The 24952-nt window shown below is 41.7% G+C and overlaps 1 protein-coding gene across 3 annotated transcripts in view; it reads right to left on the reverse strand.

Annotated features, from left to right (window-relative positions):
• The window catches only part of entrep2 (endosomal transmembrane epsin interactor 2), a 55696-nt gene that overhangs the window by 19638 nt on the left and 11106 nt on the right, over positions 1–24952 (reverse strand). For all 3 annotated transcript variants that reach the window (XM_086174823.1, XM_086174822.1, XM_086174825.1), the window contains exon 2: positions 13199–13255. In XM_086174823.1, the coding sequence (XP_086030949.1) occupies positions 13199–13255 (57 nt within the window). The remainder of the gene's footprint in view (positions 1–13198; positions 13256–24952) is intronic.

A 24952-nucleotide genomic window follows, 5' to 3' on the forward strand; every position in this document is an offset into this window, starting at 1 on the left:
CCGCAAATAATTGCTGACGTCTAAAATAGCGGTACCACTGTATATATTGCATTTTTATTACCTTTACACTTTGTATAAACAAGTGTGTAGTGTGTTGCTTATGAAATCCACAGAGTGCTATAGAAAAGATTACATTTCATTTATGGAATGAACACATTTTGAACATTTTGAGCTTTGGGCTTTCAGAGCATGTAGCGTTGCCTAGACCTGAATTTTAGAAATAAATTGGGAAAAAAATCACTATGTCAGTAAACAATGAAAAATAAATATTTGGAAAATATCTTCATAAATATTTATTTTGCCTGGTTAATGGGACTTCTGCTCCTGAACTTCTGTGCACAGCATCTGCAAATCGGGACTATACCGGCTGGCCGGTATACCGCCTTCTGCAAGTGTGACATTTATTTTGAGCGGCGAAAAATAATAAATATAATTTTATTTTAATACTTCAAGATCACAATAATCTTCCAACTTAGAACTGAAATTAAAAAAGGAACTAACACAAATGAAATACACATCAATTAAATATTTATAATTTATTTTCCCAAGCCACTCGGAGCCGCAGTGTAAGGATGACAGAGCCGCATGCGGTTGCCGACCCCTGTCCTAGGGCATCAACCACCCTGCTATCACCAATGTTCACTCAACTTTGGTTCTGGAAAGTCAAGAATTACTTTGTCATATGTCAAAATATCATGTGTGTTGATGCCTGCAGAGTCACTTGACCACCCAGTCTGATGTTGCCTCTCATTCTGATTTCCCTCTCTTGCGATAAATGCACTCAGACTTACACCCTCCATCCTCATACTTCATGCTTTTAGCATTGTGAACTTTACTTATCTTTTTCCAACTTTGACAGATATGTTTTATGTGTCTTTTCCAGATATCTCCTTTAAATGGATGTATCCGCTCACGCTGCCCACTTAGCTCTCATTTCTCCGGGAAACTTGTGCTGACATGGCTGATGTACTGCTGCATGAATTGCCACCACTTGCACAGGCATCATCAGCATGGTCTTGCTTTTGCTCTTCGATTTTGAGTGATGGTTGAACAAACTGCAGCTTAAACTGTCATTTTTTGTTTCTAGGCCGGTGACAATTGCAACAAAACTTGCTGACAGGCCATGCAGCACTTACAGTCATTGTTTTCTTCAGCAATTTGCATACCAGTTGCTCTTAATTAATCAGTCATTCAGGATTAAGAATGTTTTCTCCATCTGTTGTGTCATACATAACATATTTTTATTTACAATCAGCTTATTTAGTATCTCTTTCGAAAATTCATTTAATCTTGTTCCGAGGTTCTTTGAGACCGATAGATGAATATCAGGTTCATTTGGGATGCACTTACATTCAGTATCAATGGCTTTTCTGTCTGTTTTTGAAATTTTGCCTGCTTGTGAGCATCTACTTTTAAGGTATCAATTTCCATGAACATGCCTTTTGTTTTCAAGTAATCATTCTGAAATTTCCACATTGCCTGGTTCTCTGAGCTGATAAGTATCTCATTATATAACTTATCATCAATTGTGAATCCCATGACATTGTCACACATTTTTTTGTAAAATGCCTTATTTATTTTTGGCTCATAACCTACTGAGGTTTTATGCATTTGATCCAAACTGGAAACTTAATATACAAGCAGACACGAGAGGGCAGAATAGCACATTCTCTAGACCCATTGTCAAAGTACTGTAGTACAAGAGTGAAGGGGTGTTGAAATGTTCAGGACTTTGACGCCGTCTACCACATTCAGTGAAGGGATCCTGTGCTTTGTTGGAACGTAGATAATGGACTGTAGACACACACACACACACACACACACACACACACACACACACACACACACACACACACACACACAGTGAAATAGAGGAGGAGGCCAAGAGATGAGGTAGGGAAATAATTGAAGCAGCATTTTAAGGACATACTGAAGGATAAAATAAAACTTATTTTGCCATGGTGAAAAATTGAAAGCCAGAAGAGCTGATGGTAAATAGGAAAATTCTGAAATAAACAGTGGTAAAGAAAAATTTCAGCTAACGGAAGAATGGAGAAAAGTCAATCATTTACAGAAAGACAGATATAATAGGAACAGACAAGAAGTTCCATGGAGACACATTTAATTAATGTTCAATTTGAAAAACACATGCTTAAAGAATTCAGATTCATTTTTCCACCAATGACTCATGGAGCATGCGGAAGGGTTTAGACAAAGGGAAAGATAAAGAGTATCATGGATTAGACCAGCAGCTTTGGCCGGTTTGAAAACCCATCCAGCTCTTCTAGCAGCAGACTCATGACACCACCGGAGGAGGAGCCCCGTAGCTACTGCCGCTAATAAGATGTTATTAGACACCTACAAGATTTCTCTCCGCAGGACGCTATCCCCAACTGCATGAAGACATCTACCAACATCCTGTTCCCAAAAACACCTCAGTGACACACCTAAATGACTGGCCAGCAGCCATCACCCAGATAGTGCCTTGAAAGGCTAGTAATGGTCCACTTAAAGAAAACATCAATGTTACCAAGAACCCCTACCAGTATGCTTACCAGCAGAACTGCTTCACTGATGAAGTCATTTCAGCAATGGTCCACATAGCCCTCACCGGCTTGGAGAGAAAGGACTGTTGCATGCTCCTGCTCTTCATTGCCCACATTCAAGACCATCATCCCTGACACCCTGGTGCAGAAACTCTACATATTTGGGTTGAAACCTTCCCTCTGCAACTGGTACTGGACCTCCTGACCAACAGATATACAACATCTCCTCCTTCCCCATCAACCTCAGCACTGGCTCTCCTCATGGCTATATGCTGAGCCCCGTCTTGTTCACTCTGCTGACATTTGCTGCTTCGTGACTCAATTGTGAAGCTTGCATAAGACGCAACAGTGGTGGGATGCATCACTAAAAATGATCAGTCTGAACACAGAAAGGAGGTCGAACACATGGGAAGCTGGTGTAGAGAAAGCGAGCTCTGCATCAACATGAAGAAAACAAAGGAGATGATTGTGGACTTAAGGAGAAGCATTCATCATCCCTCCACTGCACACTGAAAGAGCAGATTAGGAATAGTTTCTAGCTTCCCTCTTTCTACAGATGTGAGGTGGAAAATGTCCACTGTTCCTATGTCACTGCATGGCACCGCAGCTGCTCTGTGCCAGAGAAGAAGGATGTCCACAAGGTGGTTAAGGCTGCAAAGGGGATGCTGGGAACAGCTTCCCAACCACCACGAACACCTTCATCATCAGATCCAGAAAGATTATCATGAAAGACCCATCCATCCTGCACATGCACTCTTTGTCCCTGTTCCTTCGAGGAAGAAGCTGCCAATCACCCAGAGCAGGACCATCAGACTGAAGAATAGTTTCTTTCCCACAGCTGTGAGACTGCTGAACAGTGGTGCTGTTCTGTAGATTGCCAAAAAAGGGACAACTATCTCACTGCAACTTGCACACTCCAAACTTTGCAAATGACTTCGTTAAAATGTTTACTTGGATTTATATAGTGCCTTATCATGCTTATTTTTGTAGATTTTGGAAATATATTATTTAAATTCATTGTGCATATTTTATACATATTTTTATTTTAATCTTGTGCTGCTGCTAATGACTGTCTACTGGGCTCAAGAAACAAACTTTATTTCATTCTCACTAGAGCTGAATGTTGACAACAGTCTTTGAATCCTTGAATACAGTATCTACATACATTCATCACAGCTGGCTGGTTCCCATCTTTATCCTTTGCTTGAAAACATTAAGTTCCGAAGAGCAGCATTATTTTATGATATGGCAAAACATCCATCTATTATATAACCTTGATGGAAAAAATGGTCTTTGGGAGATACAGACCTTTAGAAATAAATTACATTTAATATGGTGACATTATTACTAAAGAACTTTTTTTCACCTCCTTTTGCACTATTTAGTGAAACTATGAGAAAATTCATGTAATGAATGAATTAATGAATTAATTAATTAACTAATTTATTCATTAATTATCTACATCTGGTTTCCTGCAGTCAGGGGTGGCTGGAACCTATCCCAGCTTTCACTGGCAGGAAGTGGGTACACCCTGGACAGTCTGTGGTCGATCACAGGGTCATATATATAGAGACACACAACAGCTAACTCTCATTCATATGTCCAGGCAATTTAGGTTCTCAAACTGCATGTTCTATGATGTTTGGAAGAAACCCGAGAACCTGGAGAACACCCACACATGCAACATGCAAACTCCACACAAAAAGGTTCCCTATCAAAAATGGGATCAGGGACCGTCTTGTGAGGTGAAGTGCAGACCATCATGGTTTATAATGAGTTATCAATATACACACTGAATAATAATACGATTGAATGGACACTTGGTTAACTTCACTGTAATTACTAATTATAAAGAATATACAACAGGAGAAGGCCTCATTCATGACAACAATGACCAACGCTACAGACAGGAGATGAAGCAGTTGGTGAGCTAGTGCTGTGACAACATGGCGCAGTGGCAAAGTGGTAGTGGTGCCATAGCAGTGGTTCATGCTGCGCTTGGCAACATCAGACTCTCCTTCATTGATTCATTGAAATAGCAAATTTAATGCCTGATATCCTAGGCATCCCTCTCTATACATATCAGTGTAAATTATCATTGATGGAGCTATCACAAACAGTGTTGGAAAAGTTGTGATACCATATCAACTCACAAAGTTTCATTTTAAAAGTGCTAAATTAATCATGTGAAAATTACTGTATTCTGGTACACTGGTTATATGTTCACCATTTTAACAAAACTGTGTATAATAGTATAAATAATAAATCTAAAGAGTGTGGTCTATTCCTTCCCTTTGTGAAAAGTTTTAGGAATTGGTGCTTGAAAAATAAAATCTGACTTGACTCACCTTGACTTGACCTGACCTGACAATAGTTTGCAGCAAAATGGAGAATCATAGAGCAACACAGAGCTCACATCATAGATCTTCATTGAGACTTGTTTCTAAATGCTGTCTGGGCCTCCTTTTGACGACACACTACATGATCCAGCATCTAATGTTGCTAGGGGGTGCGGACCTAAAAGAGACTGCTATTAGAACCTGACAAGACTTTGGAGAACTTTATAGCAATCAGCACTCCAGATAGATGCTGCTGTACAGCAAGGTAACAAAATTAAGTTAGATGGTGCTGCAGCTCAGGCTGTAAAATACAAGCCCCATAGTGTGAAATATAAAAAGAACTTTCGTCCCGCTGCCACAGCTGTAACTGCACCTTCCTCCCAGCGCAAATCATGCTTTACATGTGGCTCAGAGGAGCATACATAAATTCTTCCCAGTGCCCTGCAGCAAAAGTGCAGCGTAAATCTTGCCATAAAAAAGGACATTACACTAGGGTTTGTCGTTTAGCCCCATCTAGTGATGTGCATGAAATGCATTTACTAGATATCACCATAGCACATAGCACGAGAAAACATTCCTGTGCTAGTATTCCTGCATGCTCAAGCACACATGGACAACACCTCCACAGCAGACACACTGTTCATAGTAGAGAGAGGGATGGTATCGTAGGGTATGGACCTATTTTCTGTCCTGGACATGTGTATCAGATATGATACTATTTTCACCTCAGCGAAAGACCATTGAAGTCTACGAATGCTACAACACCTACTGCTTCATACGTTGCTGGCACTGAGTGTGTAAAGAACTTTTTGCATGAAGTCAAACTTGATCCTACCATCACACCAGTGCGACTGTTGCTGCGGTGCTTGCCTTTTGCGATTAGAGACTGCTGACTTGGATCGCTTGCTGAAGCCCAGTATCATAGAGAGGAAAGGTGCTTCTGCCTGGATTTCCCCCATTGAGGTCACTACTAAGAAAAGTGGTGGAATCCCGATTTGTGCTGATCTACAGGACCCAAACATGGAGGGGGTCAATGACAGCTATCCACTGCCTCACATTGAGTCTTTTCAGATATTTTTTTAGGGTGCCCTACAGCTTAGCGTCAGCACCCTCTGCCTTTCAAAAAATGATGGCGACAATTCGAGAAGGTGTATGAGATGTACAAAACTACCGAGATGATCTTATCATCTTTGGGGTCTCACCTGCTGACCATGACCGCAGCCTCAGATACATCCTGCTAAAACTAAAAGCGGTTGTTTTTGTTCTGAATTACAACAAATGTCATTTCAAGCAGACTACATTGCATTTCCATGGTCATGTCGTCACTGCCGAGGGGATCCTGCTTGTCCAAGAACACGTTAATGCAGTCCAGAATGCTCCGTCCCCTTCAGATGTAGCCATGCAGGTCTTTCTAGTGCTCTGGTATTCCAAATTTTTACTAGGCTTTGCCTCAGTTGTTGCCCCGATGCGTGAGCATACCTAAAAGACAGACTCACTCACAAGGACTGAAGCTGCTCAAAGCAGTAGGTTAAAAAGCTCCTGGTTGCTGGTCCTACCCTTGCCCTTTAAGACCCCACACTTCGCTCAGTTGTCTCAACAGATGCAAGTGACTATGGACTGGGTGCAGTATTTGCCCAAATACAGCCTGACAGCTCTGAGAATCCAATTGCTTTTGCTTCCCACACACTTACCACAACAGAGTGCAAGTACTTAATACTTGAAAATGAGGCATTGTTGTGTGTGTGTAGGCTACAGAAAAATGGCGGACATACTTATATTTATCGCATTACCTTGCGCAGTGATCACCAGGCACTTACTATTGTGCTTACCACCAAGGGGATAGGCAGAGCTGGGATGCGTGTAGCACGGTGGTCGGCATGCTTTCTGTGTTTTGATTATGACATGGTGTACTGCCCAGGGTCTCAAAACTATACCGCTGACTGCCTTTCTCATCTTCTGTTGCCGCTGCCTGCTGAGCTATTTGCTGATCTGTAGCCTGAAACAGCAACTGATTTTCCCCACACTGTGCCCTCTTCAAGCAGCTGACTTTGAAGCTGCTTGCTCGTCATGTCTGGAAATGACAGCTCTGCGTGAACAGATTCACCATGGCTGGCCTTCCATCTTCCAGTGGTGAACCTGGACATGAAACCCTACTATAAAGCATGAGAAGAGCTCTCAGTGAAAGATAATTTCATTTTCAGAGGCTCAGGACTGCTGGTGCCAATCTCTATGCACCAGGCCTGGATGGATTTGGCTCCCAAAGGCATAGTACAAGCTAAACAGCACTTATGAGATCTATATTACTGGCTCAAAATGGACTTGGAGGTTCAGAACCAGCATAACCAGCATTCAATTGGCTGACAATTGAATGATGAAGGATACACGACGCATGCACATCTGCAAAAGAAGCATGGTTTTGTTGTACTATACTTACTGTTGTAGAGCGTAAGATTGGTCAAGGTTATTACTAGGTTACAAGGTTGTCTTCAATACTGAATACATTACAATTCCACTTTTTTAACATGAGATAAAAAAGGGTCTTTGATGACTAAAACATGACGAGGTGTGCGTGAGTTTTCATTGACGAGACAGGAATGGACATAAATGTTAACAGGTGCTCAGTAATATGTTCAAGATGCATAACATTCTGCTTACTGTGTGTGTAATCTGTCAATGAAAACCTCAAAAGTGTCTGCAGTGCTGCTGTATCCTATTCTTGCTCGTTCATGGACAACACCTGGCATTCAGTGTACATTCTGCTCAACACAGCGGCAGTCATTCGACCATGGCGAAAGCGGCAGTGAAGGGACTTGCTGGTATGAGATGACAAGAAGATATATGCGCGTATTTTAAATACAATCAAGCAGAAAAAAAAGTCCCTGAATGCACTATAAATGGGGATGGTGGAATCAAGTAAGTGGAAAGAATGACAGCTCAAGAGCTCAAGCAGTACCTGAAGGCTCACCATGCCAAGGGTTTTTAGAAGGTACCGTATTTTCCGCACTATAAGGTGCACCAGATTATAAGGCGCACCATCAATGAATAGCCGATTTTAAAAAGAAATTCATATATAAGGCGGACCGCATTATAAGGTACATATAATAGAAGCTACAGTAGTGCCTGGGGTTGCGTCATGCATCCACTAACTGGAGCTGTGCTAAAGGGAATGTCAACAAAACACTCAGATAAGTCAGTCAAACTTTATTAATAGAATATCAACCAACGTTCTGACAACTCCTTTCACTCCCAAAACAAGTTAGTACATTCACGATACGGTACTGTAAGTACCAGTAGCTCTTACCAGTATTTGTGGCGCCTTCGTTCAAACAATGTATTTCCAACTCCATTTGTCACAGCTCAAAACGTTTCATAAAACAAAAGCACCAAGAAGGACCGCCTCAAAATTCATTGATATTTATGTCACTAGCTGGCGCTGTTGCCTTCATTCGAATAGTGACTGTAGAGACGCTTCTACTTGCTGCTCTCTGTTCAACAACCCACTGTTCAAGTTTGTCCTTTAACTGTAGCCATCTTGCTTTGTTCCCTCAGAAACTCTGTTTGGTCCTCGTTACTTGGCGCAGGTCATCTTATTGCTTCCTCTACTTCCACACCATTGATTCGTTAATGTTGAATTTTCTCGCTGCTGCTCTATTCCCATGTTCTACTGCGTGACTGATGGCCTTGAGTTTAAACTCTATGTCATAAGTGTGTCTCTTGAAAGGTGCCATTTTGGGGTCTTTATACACACAAAAGTGTTGTGGGACTGGAATTCCCCTTTACCGTTTTTACCGCTGCTACTTCTGCGACGCGCACACACACACACACACACACACAAATGGAAATGAAAATGCATGCGTCACAAAGTCATATATCCCAGCATGCACCCAGCAAGCTCAATACTGATCCATATATAAGGCGCATTATAAGGTGCACTGTCACTTTTTGAGAAGATTAAAGGCTTTTAGGTGCGCCTTATAGTGCAGAAAATACGGTAAGTTACAAGTGTACTCGATGAACTCAGAATTGCAGTTAGCGGATTCTGGATGTGTAGGTCCATCCAGGTGTTCTGGATGTACCACTGACTGCAGTGTTGACATACATATCCCTTTGTAAATGAAGACAGGTGCTTTTAAAGATTTGTGGCCAACAGAATCTTGAACATGAAAGAAACATCCAAATCCTTGCAGTGTAATCACGGAAGGAAATCCAGAAAGCAGTTGCATGGTTTCAAGCAAACTGTTCCCTAGGACAACAGGGCAAGGTTCCTGTTGCCAAACATCCAGAGCAATTTGAGGCAGGCTGAAAGACAAAGCATCACATTAGAATTGTAGGTTGACATTTGTTTGAAGCAGTGGTTGCCCTCATTTTCTATTTCTGGCGACAGAGGGGAGGAGATTTCTGAGTAAGAGCGCCATATATAAGCTGGATCAAATTTTGGAGGATAGCCTCTTGAGAGATGGAGGAAGATTGAGCACAACAGCAATGTCTAAGGAACCTAAGCATCCATTCATCCTCTCCAAGTACCAGCATGTTTCTATGCTCTTTCTTAAGGATGTACATCAGAACCAGGAGGAGGTTTTGTGTCACCAGCATCAACACTGCTGTCAGAAAGATCATTACCAAGTGCGGTTATGTGGATGCTACAATGGCAGATTTAGACATGAGAATCCTTTCTGATCCACTACCATACACCAACACAGGAGTGGAATACTTCAGACCTGTTGAAGTATGACAGTGAAGATTAACCCGAGACACAGCTCCTTTAACATGCCTACAGGGCAAACAACCAGATAAAGTAAAAAAGAAAAGTGGAAATGGACAAAGTCAAGAGCTTTTCAGATTTGAGCATTATTTTATTTTACATGCCAAATGCACACTGTGGTTTCTTTTTTTCCATTCTGTAAAAAAAAAAACATAATTTTAATAACTAATCCATTCAAAGAGGGCATTTTGGGGACAATCATGTAGTCTCACTTTGCTTAGTGAGAGGACATGATTATTTTTATGCTAACTTGATAGTTTAAAAAATTAGAACTGAAGTTTGAAATGAATTTTTCATTCAGGAAGTCCTTAATCACACGGTCTTTTGGGGTGTGTTTCACACAAAGTTCCAACCAAACTCAAAGAAATACATGAATTTCAGTTTGTAAATTCATGATTAAATTATGCATGGGCCCATACATACCTTGATCTACTTATACATGCAGTTTTGCCATGATAACAACGTTACAAACTTTTCTATGACAAGATGTAATGGCTCAGAGATCGGCACCTGCACCTTCCCAATGGAAACCCCCTTCCGAGACTGTTGATGACAACGCAGGAACATCTCCCAGAATGAGACATGTCCTCTAGCGTTGGCAACAAGTGGAGAGAACCAACACTGCACTACCTGCCTAAAGTCCCACAATCACCATCACATGGCTGATAAGACAGCCCAGTACTCCACTCCTAATCAGATCTAGACATGGTATCCTGCATTCCTAGTATTGTGCACAGTACAGTTGACACATGCCCTTATTGAATTCCTGGATTAATTGCCTCCCTACGTTGTAAAATACATTTTGTCTCCTGTGTGGATGCGTTTTGGTCCACCGATACTTGTACAAAAGACAAAGAAAAAAACACCAAGAGACAAACACGTTAAAGCGCCTCCTCTCCTGAAAGATAATGACTCCTAGAAACTTGCTTGAGTCCGCAGTAGCGACAGTGCTGTCAAGTATGGGGGGGCTCCTCTTGAAGTCCATTGTCATCTCCACAGCCTTGTTTTGATTGCACCTGAGGACCAGCTGTTCAACCTCCCATCTAACTATTTTGTCTGCGAACTGGAGCGAGTTGACAGATGGATCCATTGAAGTAAAGTCATTGGTATAGAGTTAAACGCAGTGGGGGCACCCTACCCCCCTGAGGGAACTCTGATTGTTGGGGTGTTGAACTTCCTCAGCTTCATCTGCTGCCTCCTGCATGTCAGAAAGCTAGTGATCCACTGACAATCGGCGGCTGGGACGAAGAGCTGGTACATTTTTATGTAGAGGACCTCTGGGATGATGGTGGTGTATGATGAGTGGAAGTCCATAAACAGGATCCCAGTGGAGTCTTGGTGTTGGAGGATGTAGTGCAGTCCCATATATTGGCTGTGTGCTCCATTGAACTGTTTTTATATGGTATGATGCCATTCTTAATCCCCAACTTGGGTACTTTGATGGACTCTATATTTAAACGTATGTAAATTACATGCACTTTGAAGAAGGGCTTTTTTTGGCTATGATACAGTATATTTCCAAAGTGAAACATCATCTCTTTTGAAATACTCATTCATGGTTTAATTACAACCTATTTAGATTATTACAATGCTCTTTATACTGTGATTGGCCAAGTCACTTGTTTCCAGCTTCTGCACAACACTTAAGCTTTTAACACAAATAGGTGCACATTTTCTCTTTCCTGGCTTCCCTTCTCTGGCTCCCATGCGCCGTAGGATCCATTCTATAAACTTGCTGTTTGCAAATAAATGCCGGCAATGCCTTGCACCACTCTAACTCTCTGACCCCCTCCAGCCCATTACTCTTTCGCAGTCCCTGCTTTTAGTAGTCCCTAAAACATGGGTGATGTCAGGGTCTCACACACCTGGGTCCAATTCGTAATCAGCACCAGCTGCCGCTAATTACCCGGCCCCATAAAGAGCAGCGGCACGCTCTGCTCGGGGAATTCGTGAGGGATCAAGAAGGCTCGAAGGAAGGAGCAACTGGAGGTCCCAGGGCTGAAGGATTGTGGGGCCCTTTCCCATAACCATGCCTGGGACCCTTCCTGAGATCATTCCCTGACCCTTCCGGTAACCCTGCCTGAGACCCTGTCCTGGTGAGACCCTGCCTGCAACCCTGCCTGAGACACCCAGCCTACCTAAATAAAAGAGCTCCAACCCTGATACCAGCCTTGGTGGTGTGGTTCCCATTCTGAGTCCGCCCCCGTGACAGGTGAGCTCAGAGGTGATTGACCTTTTTTCTGTAGCAGTTCCTGCACTATGAAATCAGCCACCCCATTCAGCAGGCCTCTCCTTGGTTTCAAAACCCTTTCAACCCTTTATCTGTTTTTGTTGACAATGATGCCTACTTCAGGTTTGTGCCAAGAATGTTCACCACTTTACCATAATTGTGGCCTTCTTTGTAGTGATTTCACTATATCCAGTCATCCTTACATCAGCTAGTCCATCGATGCCTCCCATATAGCCTTCTAGTTAACGGGTCAGTTCCAAGTCTGAAATATTGTTTAATTTGCAGTTTGACACCACTCCTCCAAAAGTCAAGCTGGTGGTAAGGTGAGTAAGAGTGGCGTTAATACTCAAATCTAAAGGGATGCCCCGGGAACTCCCCTATCCGTCTTAAATGTATGTGGAAGCAGATGGGAGTTGTCTGATAATTGGAATCCATCTCAGCAGACTGAAACGGAGCAGTTGTCATCTTTAAACAATGGGTTAAAGCCTCTCACAGTGTCAACCAATTCATTCCCCCACTGACAGCTAAGAGTAAGATTCTCAATTTGTGTAAAAAATCTATGGTCTGATCACAATGAGATCATTGACTTTATGCTCAACTAATTTCCCTAAGGGAGTCTCCCAAGCGATCAATAAAGTTCTATCCTGTCCTATGTCCCCTACCCTGTGTCTGTGTTACATGACACATCCATTCTCTAAGATAAAGTGTGTCAACACCTTTTAAATGTCCATTACAAAACCCAAGAATCTAGCCCATTTGGCGTCAGCAACAGAAAGGGAAAGCAATGTACGCATGTGTTTCCGATACATACTGTGTTCTTGTGACTTTCGCTGATTTTTAATGATTGTTAGTCTTTGCCAAGTGCCTTTTGGAATTTATGAAAAAACAAGTAAAAAAACTCAATTTTAGGAATTTCTTGATTGTTTCATTTTTTTTCACTTGTTGAAAAGTGTCTAGTTGTGTGTGTTTTTTTTTTTATAATAAACGCTTCCAATATTTATCTTCTGACTACTCCATTTGTGCCGCTATTGAGGGTCGAAACCATCACTAAGGAGCCTAACTGTCAATGTTTCACCATCAATAAAATTCATTCGTATTTTATCAGTTGTTGCAACCGGGTCTTTTGTTTTAACAACATAAACATACATGCCTTATTGTCAACATATCCCATTTGCACTTGCCAAAAAGATGAACCAGAAGTAAGTGCTTGACATTCATAACTCCAAATTATTACAACACAAGTTTGCATCTTGTTTTAGTGCTCTGTTCAAGTTTCTCAGCAGAGCATTCAAGATAGTATTATTGTATATATTACACTCACCACAAGAGACAGTGGCCTCTTCCATGACACCACTCCAATTAGGCCAGAGAGTAGAACCTGGGAACCAAGACACAGGAAAAAAACAGTGAACAATAATTTATACCGTCGGGTATTAATAGATCTGATTTTTAAAATTACTGTGACCCTCCTTTGCTTACATGAAAGCGAAACTCTAGTTTTATGCACTTGGATAAAGACGGATACTATTCCAATAAGTAGAAGTGGTGTTCTAACAGTTTGTTCAGTGCAGATATAATACCAATGTAGGATTCATGATCACAAGTTTTAAAACTTCACCCTGACATCACTGCCTGGATCTTGGACTACTTCACAGGATGGCCGCAGTATGTCAGAGTGGATGGCTGTGTGAGGCCATAGTATATAGCACTGGAGTGCTCCAAGGTACTACCCTGTCTCTATTCCTCTTCAACTCTGACTTCTGCTATAATTCTAGTTCATGCTACCTCCAAAAGTTCTCAAATTACTCTTCCATGGTATGAACAACAATGATGAGTACAGCGGTCTGACTCAGTTTTGTTGAGGGAGCAACCGGAACCACCTTCAACTCAACATCACCACGATCAAAGAGGTGGAGATGGTGGACTCATACAAGTACCTTGGGTTACACATTAACAATAAACTGGACTGGACACATAACACTGATGCCCTCTACAGGAAAGGTCTGGGTAGGATGTTCCTGCGGAGACTGAGGTCATTTGGCATCTGTTGCAGGCTCCTCAAGACTGTCTACCAGTCTATGGTAGTCAGTGCGCTCTTTGTTGTAATGTGCTTGTGGGGTGGTGCCAAGACAGGTCAGCCTGCTGAGGTCAGCAGGCTTAACAAGCTGGTGAGGAAAGCCCGCTCTGTGGAGGGACTAAACTTGGACTGTCTGGAGACGATGGCAAAGGGGAGGGTGAAGGACAACTTCGAGCAAGGGCGGGCAATCCTTCTCTATCCTGCAGGATAAGTTGTAGCTGATGTGCAGCTCATTCAGCCAACAGATCATCCCTCACCGGTGTGGAACCAAACGGAGATGGAAGTCATGCATGCATAGTGTTCTCTATTAGTTAAATCTGACTGGATCTTTTCTGCCCTCCAATGAAGAATTACTACCGGGGCTTTTTATAAGTGTACCTTTGGCTTCAATCCAAGTGGTAAAATATCTTATTTTTCTGGCTTAGTTGAAAAGTGCTCTAGATACATTTTTATTGTTAAGTTTAACAAAATCATAAATCTAAGAAAATAGGATTGTCTTCACTATTTAAAATGACACCAGAACTTAAATCAATTTTTCATATATCTATATACATTCTCATTAACCTTCTAACATATACTCAACTAATGTCTGTTTTGTCTGTTCCTCGGGGTTCTTTCTCAGCGGTTGTTATGATGAGGTCATTCCTATGATGAACAGAATGGGCAATATTGCGAATCCAGTTACAATTCCCTTCTTCAGGTCTTGCTGTTGTGTTACTGGCCCGATTTGAATCGTAACTGAAGAGTAGGTGGTGATTCCCCTGATGTGTTAGTTGATGTGATAGTGGTCTAAACCTGCGAAGATCAATGTGTCAGGGATTGAAGCAATTGGCCAAATCCAGCCAGGCAATGGTTAGGTTGCCCTTGTTAGATTTAACCTCCCGGAGCATCTGATTGAGAACTCTGGTGTGTTCCAGACATTCAGAGAAGCCTGGGATTCTACCTTTCTTGATAGAGGTGTCAACATATCTGTTCTCAGTCATGAATGGAGTCATCCATTTTGTCTGTAGGAAAAAAGTAGATTTAGCCTTTAACACTGAGGAGTGAAATTTTCAGGTATTGGTTAATGTTTGAAGAACCCCCTTCTTTCAGCACAAAACAGCCTTCAGCTTTTTTTCAACATGATGGAATGATGCCCTTTTTACAGATCCTTTGCAAAAGCTTCCAAAGCCACCAAAGGAGCATTGGGCAGTGTGGGTTTTCCTCTGGTTTTCTCCCACAGTCCAAAAACATGAGCAGGTTAATTGGAATAAAAAGGGGAAAATTGCCCCGAATGAGTGAGTTAGTGAATGGTTGTCTGTCTGTATAGGTGGTCCTGTGATTGACTGGTGACCATTCTAGGGGGTACCCCGCCTCTTGTCAGACAATGGGTATATTGTTTACCTTGCATGACAACATGAACATGTATTGCAAAGTAAAATTCTGTACATTTTTGGCCATTACCCTACTCTGATGATGACTTCCACTGAATGGAAACAGATGGGGTTGACCTAACATGCGCAGTGACTTGGGTTACAAAAGATGAGATCTCAGGCTAGCTGTGCTGTATGTCAATCAAGTGCCTAAAGCCACTGTGGGGATGATAGAGTAACAGCTATTTTTAATGACATGCTCTACCCACACAATTTGTACTGTATTCTGTGGATCGTGGTTCACTTGTTTGTACATTGCATGGTCCCCTGTACACAGTAGTTTTTCTTTTGAAAGGCAGGGCACCCTAACTGCACCATGTTGCCTTTGTGATTGACTGGTAGATTTAAAATTACATACTGGACACCCCAGATGTATGCACAGTGTGCTAATGATGTGTGGCATATCTTGATAAGTACTTCATAACAGAACTGTCACTCTTGCACTTAATATTGTATTTATTGAGAATTTCCAGCACTTTATTACATACATTGGGTGCCTCTCATTCACACAGATACTTTCCTGTTGCGCCTTTTATTTGGCCTTTGCCACCCCTACCAACACCGTAAGTTGCATTTCAAGGTACTCCTGTCTACACTCTTCAGTTACCTCTGTGTCCCACATCTTTTTTAGTTCAACTCTTTCTCTACATACACACACCTACATTTCCACCACCGAGTCACTTATCTACTTTCCTTCCAGATGAGATACTAAGCACTCTCCTATCTGTCATCTGATCACATTATCTGCAGTTGTCTGGAACCACCTACTGGCCACTCAGAGCATTTTCTCAGCTTCTGCATGAAAACCACATAAAACTCTTTTCCACGTTCCACCACTTCGTCATTTGCTCTCTCTCTTCACTTCACATAGTTACAAACTAACCTCTGATACAATAGGCCTCATCCACCATCGGCTAGGAGATCCGTACCTCGGTCTTGGACCGAGAGGAGGGCCCACAATAGTTCCCAGGGCTCACCACGACTACCTTGCCTCAAGACCGTCCTCAACAATTTGGTGTCAGAAGTGGGACCATAAACCCTAAGGTAAGCATCTTATTCTATATAAGGATTCAATGAACCTTTATTGTCATACCAGCACACCTGACAGTATATGGTATGAAATTTGTACCCATGTCCGGTTCAAGCCATAACAAGAAAAATTTATAGAAGAGCGAAAAAAGGAACAAAAGAGCAGAATGTGAACATATTAACAAGTAACAGCAATTAAGTTAGGCTGAAGTTAGCCCTGTTGGCACTAAATTTACCTGTGATGCAAGGAGGTAGTTTCATATCATTATTGCACGTGTGTGTGTGTGTGTGTGTGTGTGTGTGTGTGTGTGTGTGTGTGTGTGTGTGTGTGTGTGTGTGTGTGTGTGTGTGTTTCATATTCAGCAGTCTTAAAGCTTCCGGGAAGAAGCTGTTTCTGAGCCTGGTGGTTTTGCTCTGAATGTTCCTCAACCGCCTGCCTGACAGCAGCAGCTGAAACGGTTTGTTTGCGGGATGTGTGGAGTCCGTCATGATGTGTAGAGGTCCAAGGTGGTGGGAAGGCTGCTCCCCACAGTCCTCTGTGCATTCTTCACCACCATCTGTAGACCCTTCCTCTCAGCAGTAGTGCAGCTGCTCGTGGAACTCCCTGACCAGCCAGAAAGTGTTGGTAGTCCAGGTGAGGTCATTGTATATGTTCACACCCAGGTACCTGTAGCTGGAGACCATTTCCGCAATGATGCAGAGGTTGTTGTCTCTGCACAACTGCACCAGGTGCTGCACCTCCTCTCTGTAATTGGACTCATCGTTGTTCATGATGCATACCTGTATTTCCGTGTCTTCTGTGAACTTCACAATATGACAGTTCGGGTAACTTGCTGAGCAGTCATACGTCAGCAGAGTGAACAAGAGGGGGCTTAGTACAAAGATTGGATCAATACGTAACCTAGCTTGGTGACCGCCATACTAAAATTCAAAAAACTGTTGACAGTTGCCTACAGTAAGGTACTTCCGAGAGTTGCTCAGAAGACTTGGCCTAATATAGGCCACGTTTAGTGAGACTTGCCACGAAGCAATTTTAGGAACCGGTTGAGAGTTGCCTACTATAGTCATCAGCAGACAAGGATCTGTGTGAAAGTGATGAGCAGTAGGCTGCTGGCCACCAGCGCCAGGGTGAGTAGTTAGGGGTTCAGTGTATTACTCAACAACACTTCAACTTCCTAGAAGGAGCCAGGAATCAAACTAGGGATGTTCGATTCCAAAGACAATTGGTCTACATCCTGCACCATGCTGCCACAATAGGCTGACAACCATGGGACAGGGACAAAGCAAAACCTACAACATAACTGACAAACTGATAATTTACAAAACATGGACTGATGTTCCAAAAAAAGTGGATAAACCACAAGAGTCACAATTTCACCCATGCCTCTTCATGGTGAAACTGCAAAACAATATGTAACAAGAATTTGTGGGTTATACCAACCCATTCTGTAAATTGTGGAATCAACAAACTATGAGAAAATGAAGGAGAATGGATCAACCCATTCCCACTTAAGGGATCATTCAAAAATTATCACATGAATCAGTTGAAACTTATCAAAAACAGGGATGTAAAAAGGGATGATCATTACACATGATGGAATGTAAAGGGACGTGGAGGAAATTTGCAAGAGTATATGAGCAGAATAAGGGTACTATACTAGCCCCAGGAATCAGGAAGGATACAGCAAATAAGAACGCTGATGAGGAAATATGTGCAGCTATCATGAGCAGCAGAGGGCAGCCGAGGCCAGAGAAACTTCATTTAGATCCCTATGCAGAGGATGGGATGGCTGAGTCAGAGCAGATAACCAGCAAGGCAGTAGCAAAGTTGGCATACGACAGGAGAACCGGCAGATGGCATCGGGAGCAGGAGGCTGAACTGTTGGTTAGTTTAACAGGGGAAACTCCAGCTAAAATGCTGAAGAAACACCTGTTGATGTATAAAGACCATGAAGATCTTTTTCTAGAACTCCATGGATCTAGAACACCTCCCCAAAAGCCCTTGACAGCACTTAAAGGGAAAGTAGAATTGTTTTGAAAAAAAAAGTGAAAGCAGAAAAGCAAGAAGGATAGATCCCAAGAGACAGACACACAGGCATTTCCATTTTTGTTGGTTGGGGAAACAGTCATGCTGAAATCACCTGATTTTAGTGTAATAATGAACCTGATTTCATAATGCCCTGATGCAAGGAGACAACCATCTAAATTTGTTGACTTCCTCCAAAAATCAACAACTACGTGCAGTTGGGAGGACCAGATTTCAGAATGATTTTGACAAAACTACTCCCACACATTCCTGAACCAGAATCAAGAGCAGAAATTCAAATGCTCGACCCACGTAATGATACCATATTACGTGTGGATTATGTGTGGTACAGAGCACGGGTTTCTTTGATGGCCTCAAGGACTTTCTCATGAAACTGCCAGAGACTCACAGGATCTTTCTAGATACATGAATGAACACAGAAACCAGATGAGGCTGTAGAATTGTTTGTGCACAGGTTAAGACAGATGTGGGAAAATGAGGCAGATCTGCCACCTGAGTTAAATCAGCTGTTCATAACCACATACATGTCAAATATGATACCAGAATGCAATCAACTGGTCAAGGTGTTGGCTCCAGAGGATTTATAGACAACATCTCTTCTGTAGATGGCTTAGAAATAAAGCCTCAGTGGGAATTTTCCTGAAAATAAAAACATTCTTTACCACGTATAATGTCAACGTACCTCACTATTGCAACCCTCCCAGAAAGCATCAGCAGAATAGATGCTATATGAGCAGAAAGGGAGACCAATGCCATGATTGTGACAGATATGGTCACTGGAGGTGGGAGTGTAGATCAAGACAACACAATTACTTTGATCCTGAACAGAGACCGCCCCCACACAATCCAGATCATCAGGAGAACAGCGCCAGACCAACTCTACATGGCCCTTCTCAGAGTCAGCCAATAACCCATGAAATGAAGTCCTAAAAAGGAACAATAGGGGGGCCCACAGTGTGAAAATGATGAGTAAGTGTCCCTACACATCATGTTGTAAAAATTAGCATCAAAAAGCGAGGAACTTCCACTTCTAGATTTGATAGTAGATGGTTGTAATATAAACTCCTTAGTGGATTCAAGAGGTACTCAATCAACCATATCAGCTAAAATCTACCTAACAGCAACGGGGACGGGAAGAGTGCTAAATGAACTGTACCAGGCCATCAGTGAACAACACCTAGATGCCTTCACCACTCTCGCTGGAGATTTTAACCATGCTGATCACAAAACCGTCCGACCAAAATATTACCAGCATGAGCACTTTCCAACAAGAGGGAATCACATACTGAACCTCATCCACACCCCACACAAAGAGGCCTACAGAGCTATCCCCCCTCCCACCTTCAGGGCTGGGGATGAAACAGACCTGAAAACAGCGAGAGCCAACCTGTAACGGGGCATCAGAGAAGCAAAAAAGCAATAACCTCCTACTTCAAAAACAGTAAAGATGCATGGAGCCTATGGCAGGGCATCCAGGTGCTCTGGAGTACTGTTCCTTTATGTTGTCCATTATTTTCCATTATGTTGTTGTTGTTGTTGTTGTTGTTGTTGCTGTTGCTGCTGCTGCTGCTGCTGCTGCTGCTGCTGCTGCTGCTGCTGCTGCTGCTGCTGCTGCTGCTGCTGTCTATTTATTTGTGGATGTCTTGCTATCTTCTGTCTCTCTATTTATATTTATATTCAGATTTATTTTCCTTTTTTATGTTTTGACATTATAGATGTTACGATGCTTTGACAAAGGAATTTCCCCTATGGGGAAAGAACAGTGGACCAGCTCTATAACCTCCGCAGGGTCCTTGAGGTTGCCTGGGAGTTTGCCCAACCAGTCTGCATGTCTTTTGTGGACCTGGAGAAGGCATTCGACCGTGTTCAGCGGGGAATCCTCTGGGGGTGCTCAAAGAGTATGTAGTCTGGCCCCTGTATGATGGACCCTTGTATGATCAGTGTCATGCCCTGGTCCATATTGGATAGGTTGTAAGTTGGATTAGTTTCCACCTGGGCTGCCCTTTGTCACAGATTCTATTCAGAATTTTATTGGATAAAATATAGAGGCACAGCAGGTTGCCAAGGGATCTGGTTCAGTGCCACAGGATTAGGTCTCTGCATTTTGCAGACGATATGGTTCTGTTAGCTGCATTGGAAACCGATCTCCAGCTCTCCCTTGAGCGGTTGGAGATGACTGTGAAGCGGCAAGTATAAGGATCAGCACCTCAAAATCCGAGACCATGGTTCTCGGATGAAAAAAGGTGAAGCGTTGGCTCCAGGAAAAGGTTCTGTCTCTAGTGGAGGCTTTCAAGCATCTCGGAATCCTCTTCACGAGTGAGGGAAGGAGGAGTGGGAGATTGACAGGCCGATCAGTGCAGTGCAAGCAGTGATGCAGAATGTCTGGTCTGTATTACTGAAGAGGTAGCTGAGCTAAAAGTCGAAGCTCTCGGTTCACTGGTCGATCTACGTTCTCATCCTCACCTATGGTAATGAGCTGCGGATTGTGACTGAAAGAACAAGGTCACAGATCCATGGGGCTGAAATGAGTTTTCTCCATAGGGGAGCAAGTTCTCACTTAGAGACAGGTTAAGGTCGGCCATCTGCGAAGGGCTCAGGGTAGAGTTGCAGCTCCTCCACGTGGAGAGGAGCCAGATTATGTGGCTTGGGCATCTGATCAGGAGGCCTTCTGGACACCTCCCTGATGTTCCAGTTATGTCCAACGGGGAGGAGGCCCTGGGGAAGACCCAGGGCACAGTGGAGTGACAATGTCTCTAGGCTGGCCAGGGAATCCTTCTGGATCCTCCTGGAAGAGCTGGACCTGCTTTGGCTGCCCCCCATGACCCAACCCTGGTGAGTGGCAGAAGATGGATGGATGGATGGATGGGTGGATGGATGGATGGATGGATGGATGGCAAAAATACCTAAAATGCAAATGTAAATATCTAAGATTGGCTACTGATATTGAATATTAAAAGAATATATGAAACTTGATGCAGTGTTGAAATGGACAGTGATTGGCTCTATTTTTTATTGTTTGTTAGGAATTGGTTAAACATCAAAATGTACTTTGAGTATAAAAGAGGGGAAAAGATAATTTTTTTTAAGAGATCAACAAATGAAAAAGACTTTTCTGTTGAAAAGCAGACAATTAAGCAGCCAGCCAAGAAACATCAACACTAAATTCAATGTGAAATATCTTAACATGGTAGTTACCTTGCTTTGAATCTTTGAATCATAATATCCACGCCTATATTTGAACAAATAATGGTATATTGAAGATATTTGACCACCACAAGTATTCTCTTTGTGTGCGTGTGTGTTTTCTTGTTTTACTTGTGGTTGAAGAAATGTCAAATGATGATGAGTAGCAGCATCAGAAGAGCAAATCCCTTAATGCTGATGAAACTACTTTGGCTATTACCTACACATAACCTTTTCTTTGAATATGCAAAATAAAAGGTGTGTGTGACACAGAAACATGTATTCATTATGCATAAATATGTCCTCTGTCAGCAATATGCACCATACTGCTAGAATCATGACGCTTAGCTGCTCCAGAGTCACAGCGGGACATTAAGCTGACAGGACACAGACAGGAGCATTTGTCTTTATCCAGTGTTTCAAACAGGAGCACTTCCCCAAGACTCAAACCCCTTTCCGTCTAACATTTGCTTCCTAATAAATCCCTTTTTTACATCAACCTCCCACTTTTGCTTTCTGACCCCTCCCCCATCTTGTCTATTCTCACAATGCTTTGGAGCTTAGCCATCCTTCGGTGCCATTGCCATGGAAACAGATGAACACAAGCAGTTGGCTGCTGTTGCCTGGGAGAGTGGCATGTCAGCCATCATTTGCTCACGGTTCTTTAATCAGTCACCAATGTACATGTTGAGAGCTCAATATTAAATAAAGATAAATAGATGGGTATATTTTTATATATTTTGTAGGGATTTCGTGTCAGGATGAAAATGAATACACAATTGCAACGAGCTATTTTTCTGCTGATTGATAATACTGTCACATACTTCTATCACTTGGATGATATTCTCGATGTTTCCCTCTTTTTTACATGTAAATATCTATAATAGGCAAACTACAAGAGAGATGCTTATACATTAAAAAAGGTAATGACTGAAGTAATGAGTATCTCACTGATGGCTTTCTGTGCTTTTCTTCATGTTCTTTAACAAAGTTATTAATTTGAGACTTAGTGAATAATGAAATAAATGAGTGAGTAGGAAAGATGAAAGATGCTTGAACTTTGGTTGCACATAACCAGCATCATTTGACTTAAGCAAATGTGGTTGCCAAGGAAGGCAATCAATGTACGAATAAAATGCAAGAGAGAAATAAGTTTTGCCCGCACTTTAGATATGTACCAAGCTATTGTCTATATTCAGATCTCCACCAAGCTATTGTTTAGATTTCGGTAAAAATCAGGTAAATACTCCATTGTGAGTTTTTTTTCCCTGGCGTGTGCTTATACACACTTAAGCTAAAGTTCATTCATTTGTCACATACATAGTTCTACATAATACAATAATGAAGTATGTGTGTGTATCTTCAGCCAGTGGCAAACAAAATGAAAACATATAGAATAAAAATAAGTGTATATATCAAGATATAAAATATAAAAAAGTATAAAATGTAAAAAGAAAGGCATAGCTCTTTTTCAATTGTGGCACTATTTAGATTACTGTACAAGGTGCAGCTGTAACAGTAAGGTGCAGGCTGGGCCAGTTTAGAATTTAGAGTTGAATGCTGTTCTTGATCCTCTCATTCTAAGTCCTTAGGCAGGAGAAACTCTAGCCTGAAGGTAGTGATGGAGAAAGAGAGTCCCAATGGAGGCTGGACTATTCGAGAATACTCTTTAGCTTGCAACCTGCAATATTAAAGGCCAGCTGATGATACCTTAAAGTCACATTAAATGTTAACAGAGACGATGGTGAATGATATTTTTCCATGGATTATTGTTCTAATGAATTAAAATCAGATGACGTTTATGAGTCTTGCTCACACAAAACTGCTACTTATTCAAAGCTCATTCTAGTATACCTTAAAACTGCTGAAATTTGTGAACCTTTTTTGGGCTTAAAGGGCCTCAGCTTTTAGGAGGGTGTAGCAGAGGAACTGGCCCCCATCTATCTGAAATACGGAATTACTGACACCAACAGCTAAATCAGGCACTGATGCCTTTGCTGTTGGGGTTGTCCTGTTATCATAAACAGGTTCCTTTTCAGCTGATATCATTTGAATAATTTGAAATGAATATATTTATCACTCAAGTAAGGCTGATCAACAGCCAGTGGAATCTGACTGGAGAGCGGGATCCACCAGGTTTTAAAATTAAATATTTTCTCTCAAATCAATATTCAGGACTTCAGTAAAATAGTTCATCGCAGCAAATCACAAGTCTAATTTTATTAAATTTTATTCATTGCAATGAACCATGTTGTGCCTTGAATGGAATGATCATGTTTTCCCTCATTTTGATTATGACATCAGTACCTAGAGAATAGGAGCCCTACATTTTAATTGACAAAAACCCAATGGAATTATTGAATACAATATCAATCACACACTAAAATAAATCACAGGCATGTGGTTTCTATTTGGAGAATGTTTTATAGGTTTTCATTCCTTACCATAAATGATATTGAAGTGAAAACTATGGGCCTGAAATGCTTTTTGCAGAATAAAAAACGAACTTTTGGCGATAACACCTTTTACACTTCATTACAATATACATTCCCACCATTTGTAACTTTCAATCAATTAAGTTTTCTTGCGAAAGTGCTGTCACTGAAATGTGAATCAGAATGAAGTTTTATTGAAGTTTTGACAACAGACCATGACCTGGAATGCCAAGAACCTTCATATGTATCATGATGAAGTAATTGATATTTCTGGTGTTTATAAGATCATGCAATTGGGGATGAATGTGACTGCAAAATGTTGCTCAGTTTGTTATATAGTTCAACCTTATATTTTCCATTAGACACAAATACAGATGCTGTTGACAAACATAAAAATGATCATTCCCCTCAATGAAATTGGAGCATAAGAATGGAAATATGTGAACCACAAATTATGTTCAGCAATATTTGCAGAAGTCCACTTGTTTATCTTTGGAAAACATAATACCACTAAGTAATCACACATATTTTTAAGTACTTATATAAACTGAAATTATTCTTGCGTGAATACCTTCCCCAAGCCCAAGTAGTCAGTTTAGGCCAGCCTACCCTCTGGCAGAAAATCTGTTACGTACTGTATATTAGTTTGCTGTTGCTGCTATTTGCATAAGCATTTACCATCCCTTTTGCCTGGTTAACATTTCCTCTGTAAGTGATTTCATGACTGTGTGATTGACTTCCAAGTACAATTCTGCCAATAGTAATTTCTATGCTAAAACAGTATTGTCTGGTCTATAACCACCTGACTTGTGCATTTTAGAGTACTTGCATCTTCACATCTCTGTAAATAATCTCCGTGATAATTGAAAAGAGAGATGAGAGCATCTACTAC

The sequence above is a fragment of the Fistularia commersonii genome, chromosome 27, assembly GCF_037954325.1.
Source record: "Fistularia commersonii isolate RoL2024-O1a breed Wild chromosome 27, RoL_Fcom_v1.0, whole genome shotgun sequence".
Lineage (NCBI taxonomy): Eukaryota > Metazoa > Chordata > Actinopteri > Syngnathiformes > Fistulariidae > Fistularia > Fistularia commersonii.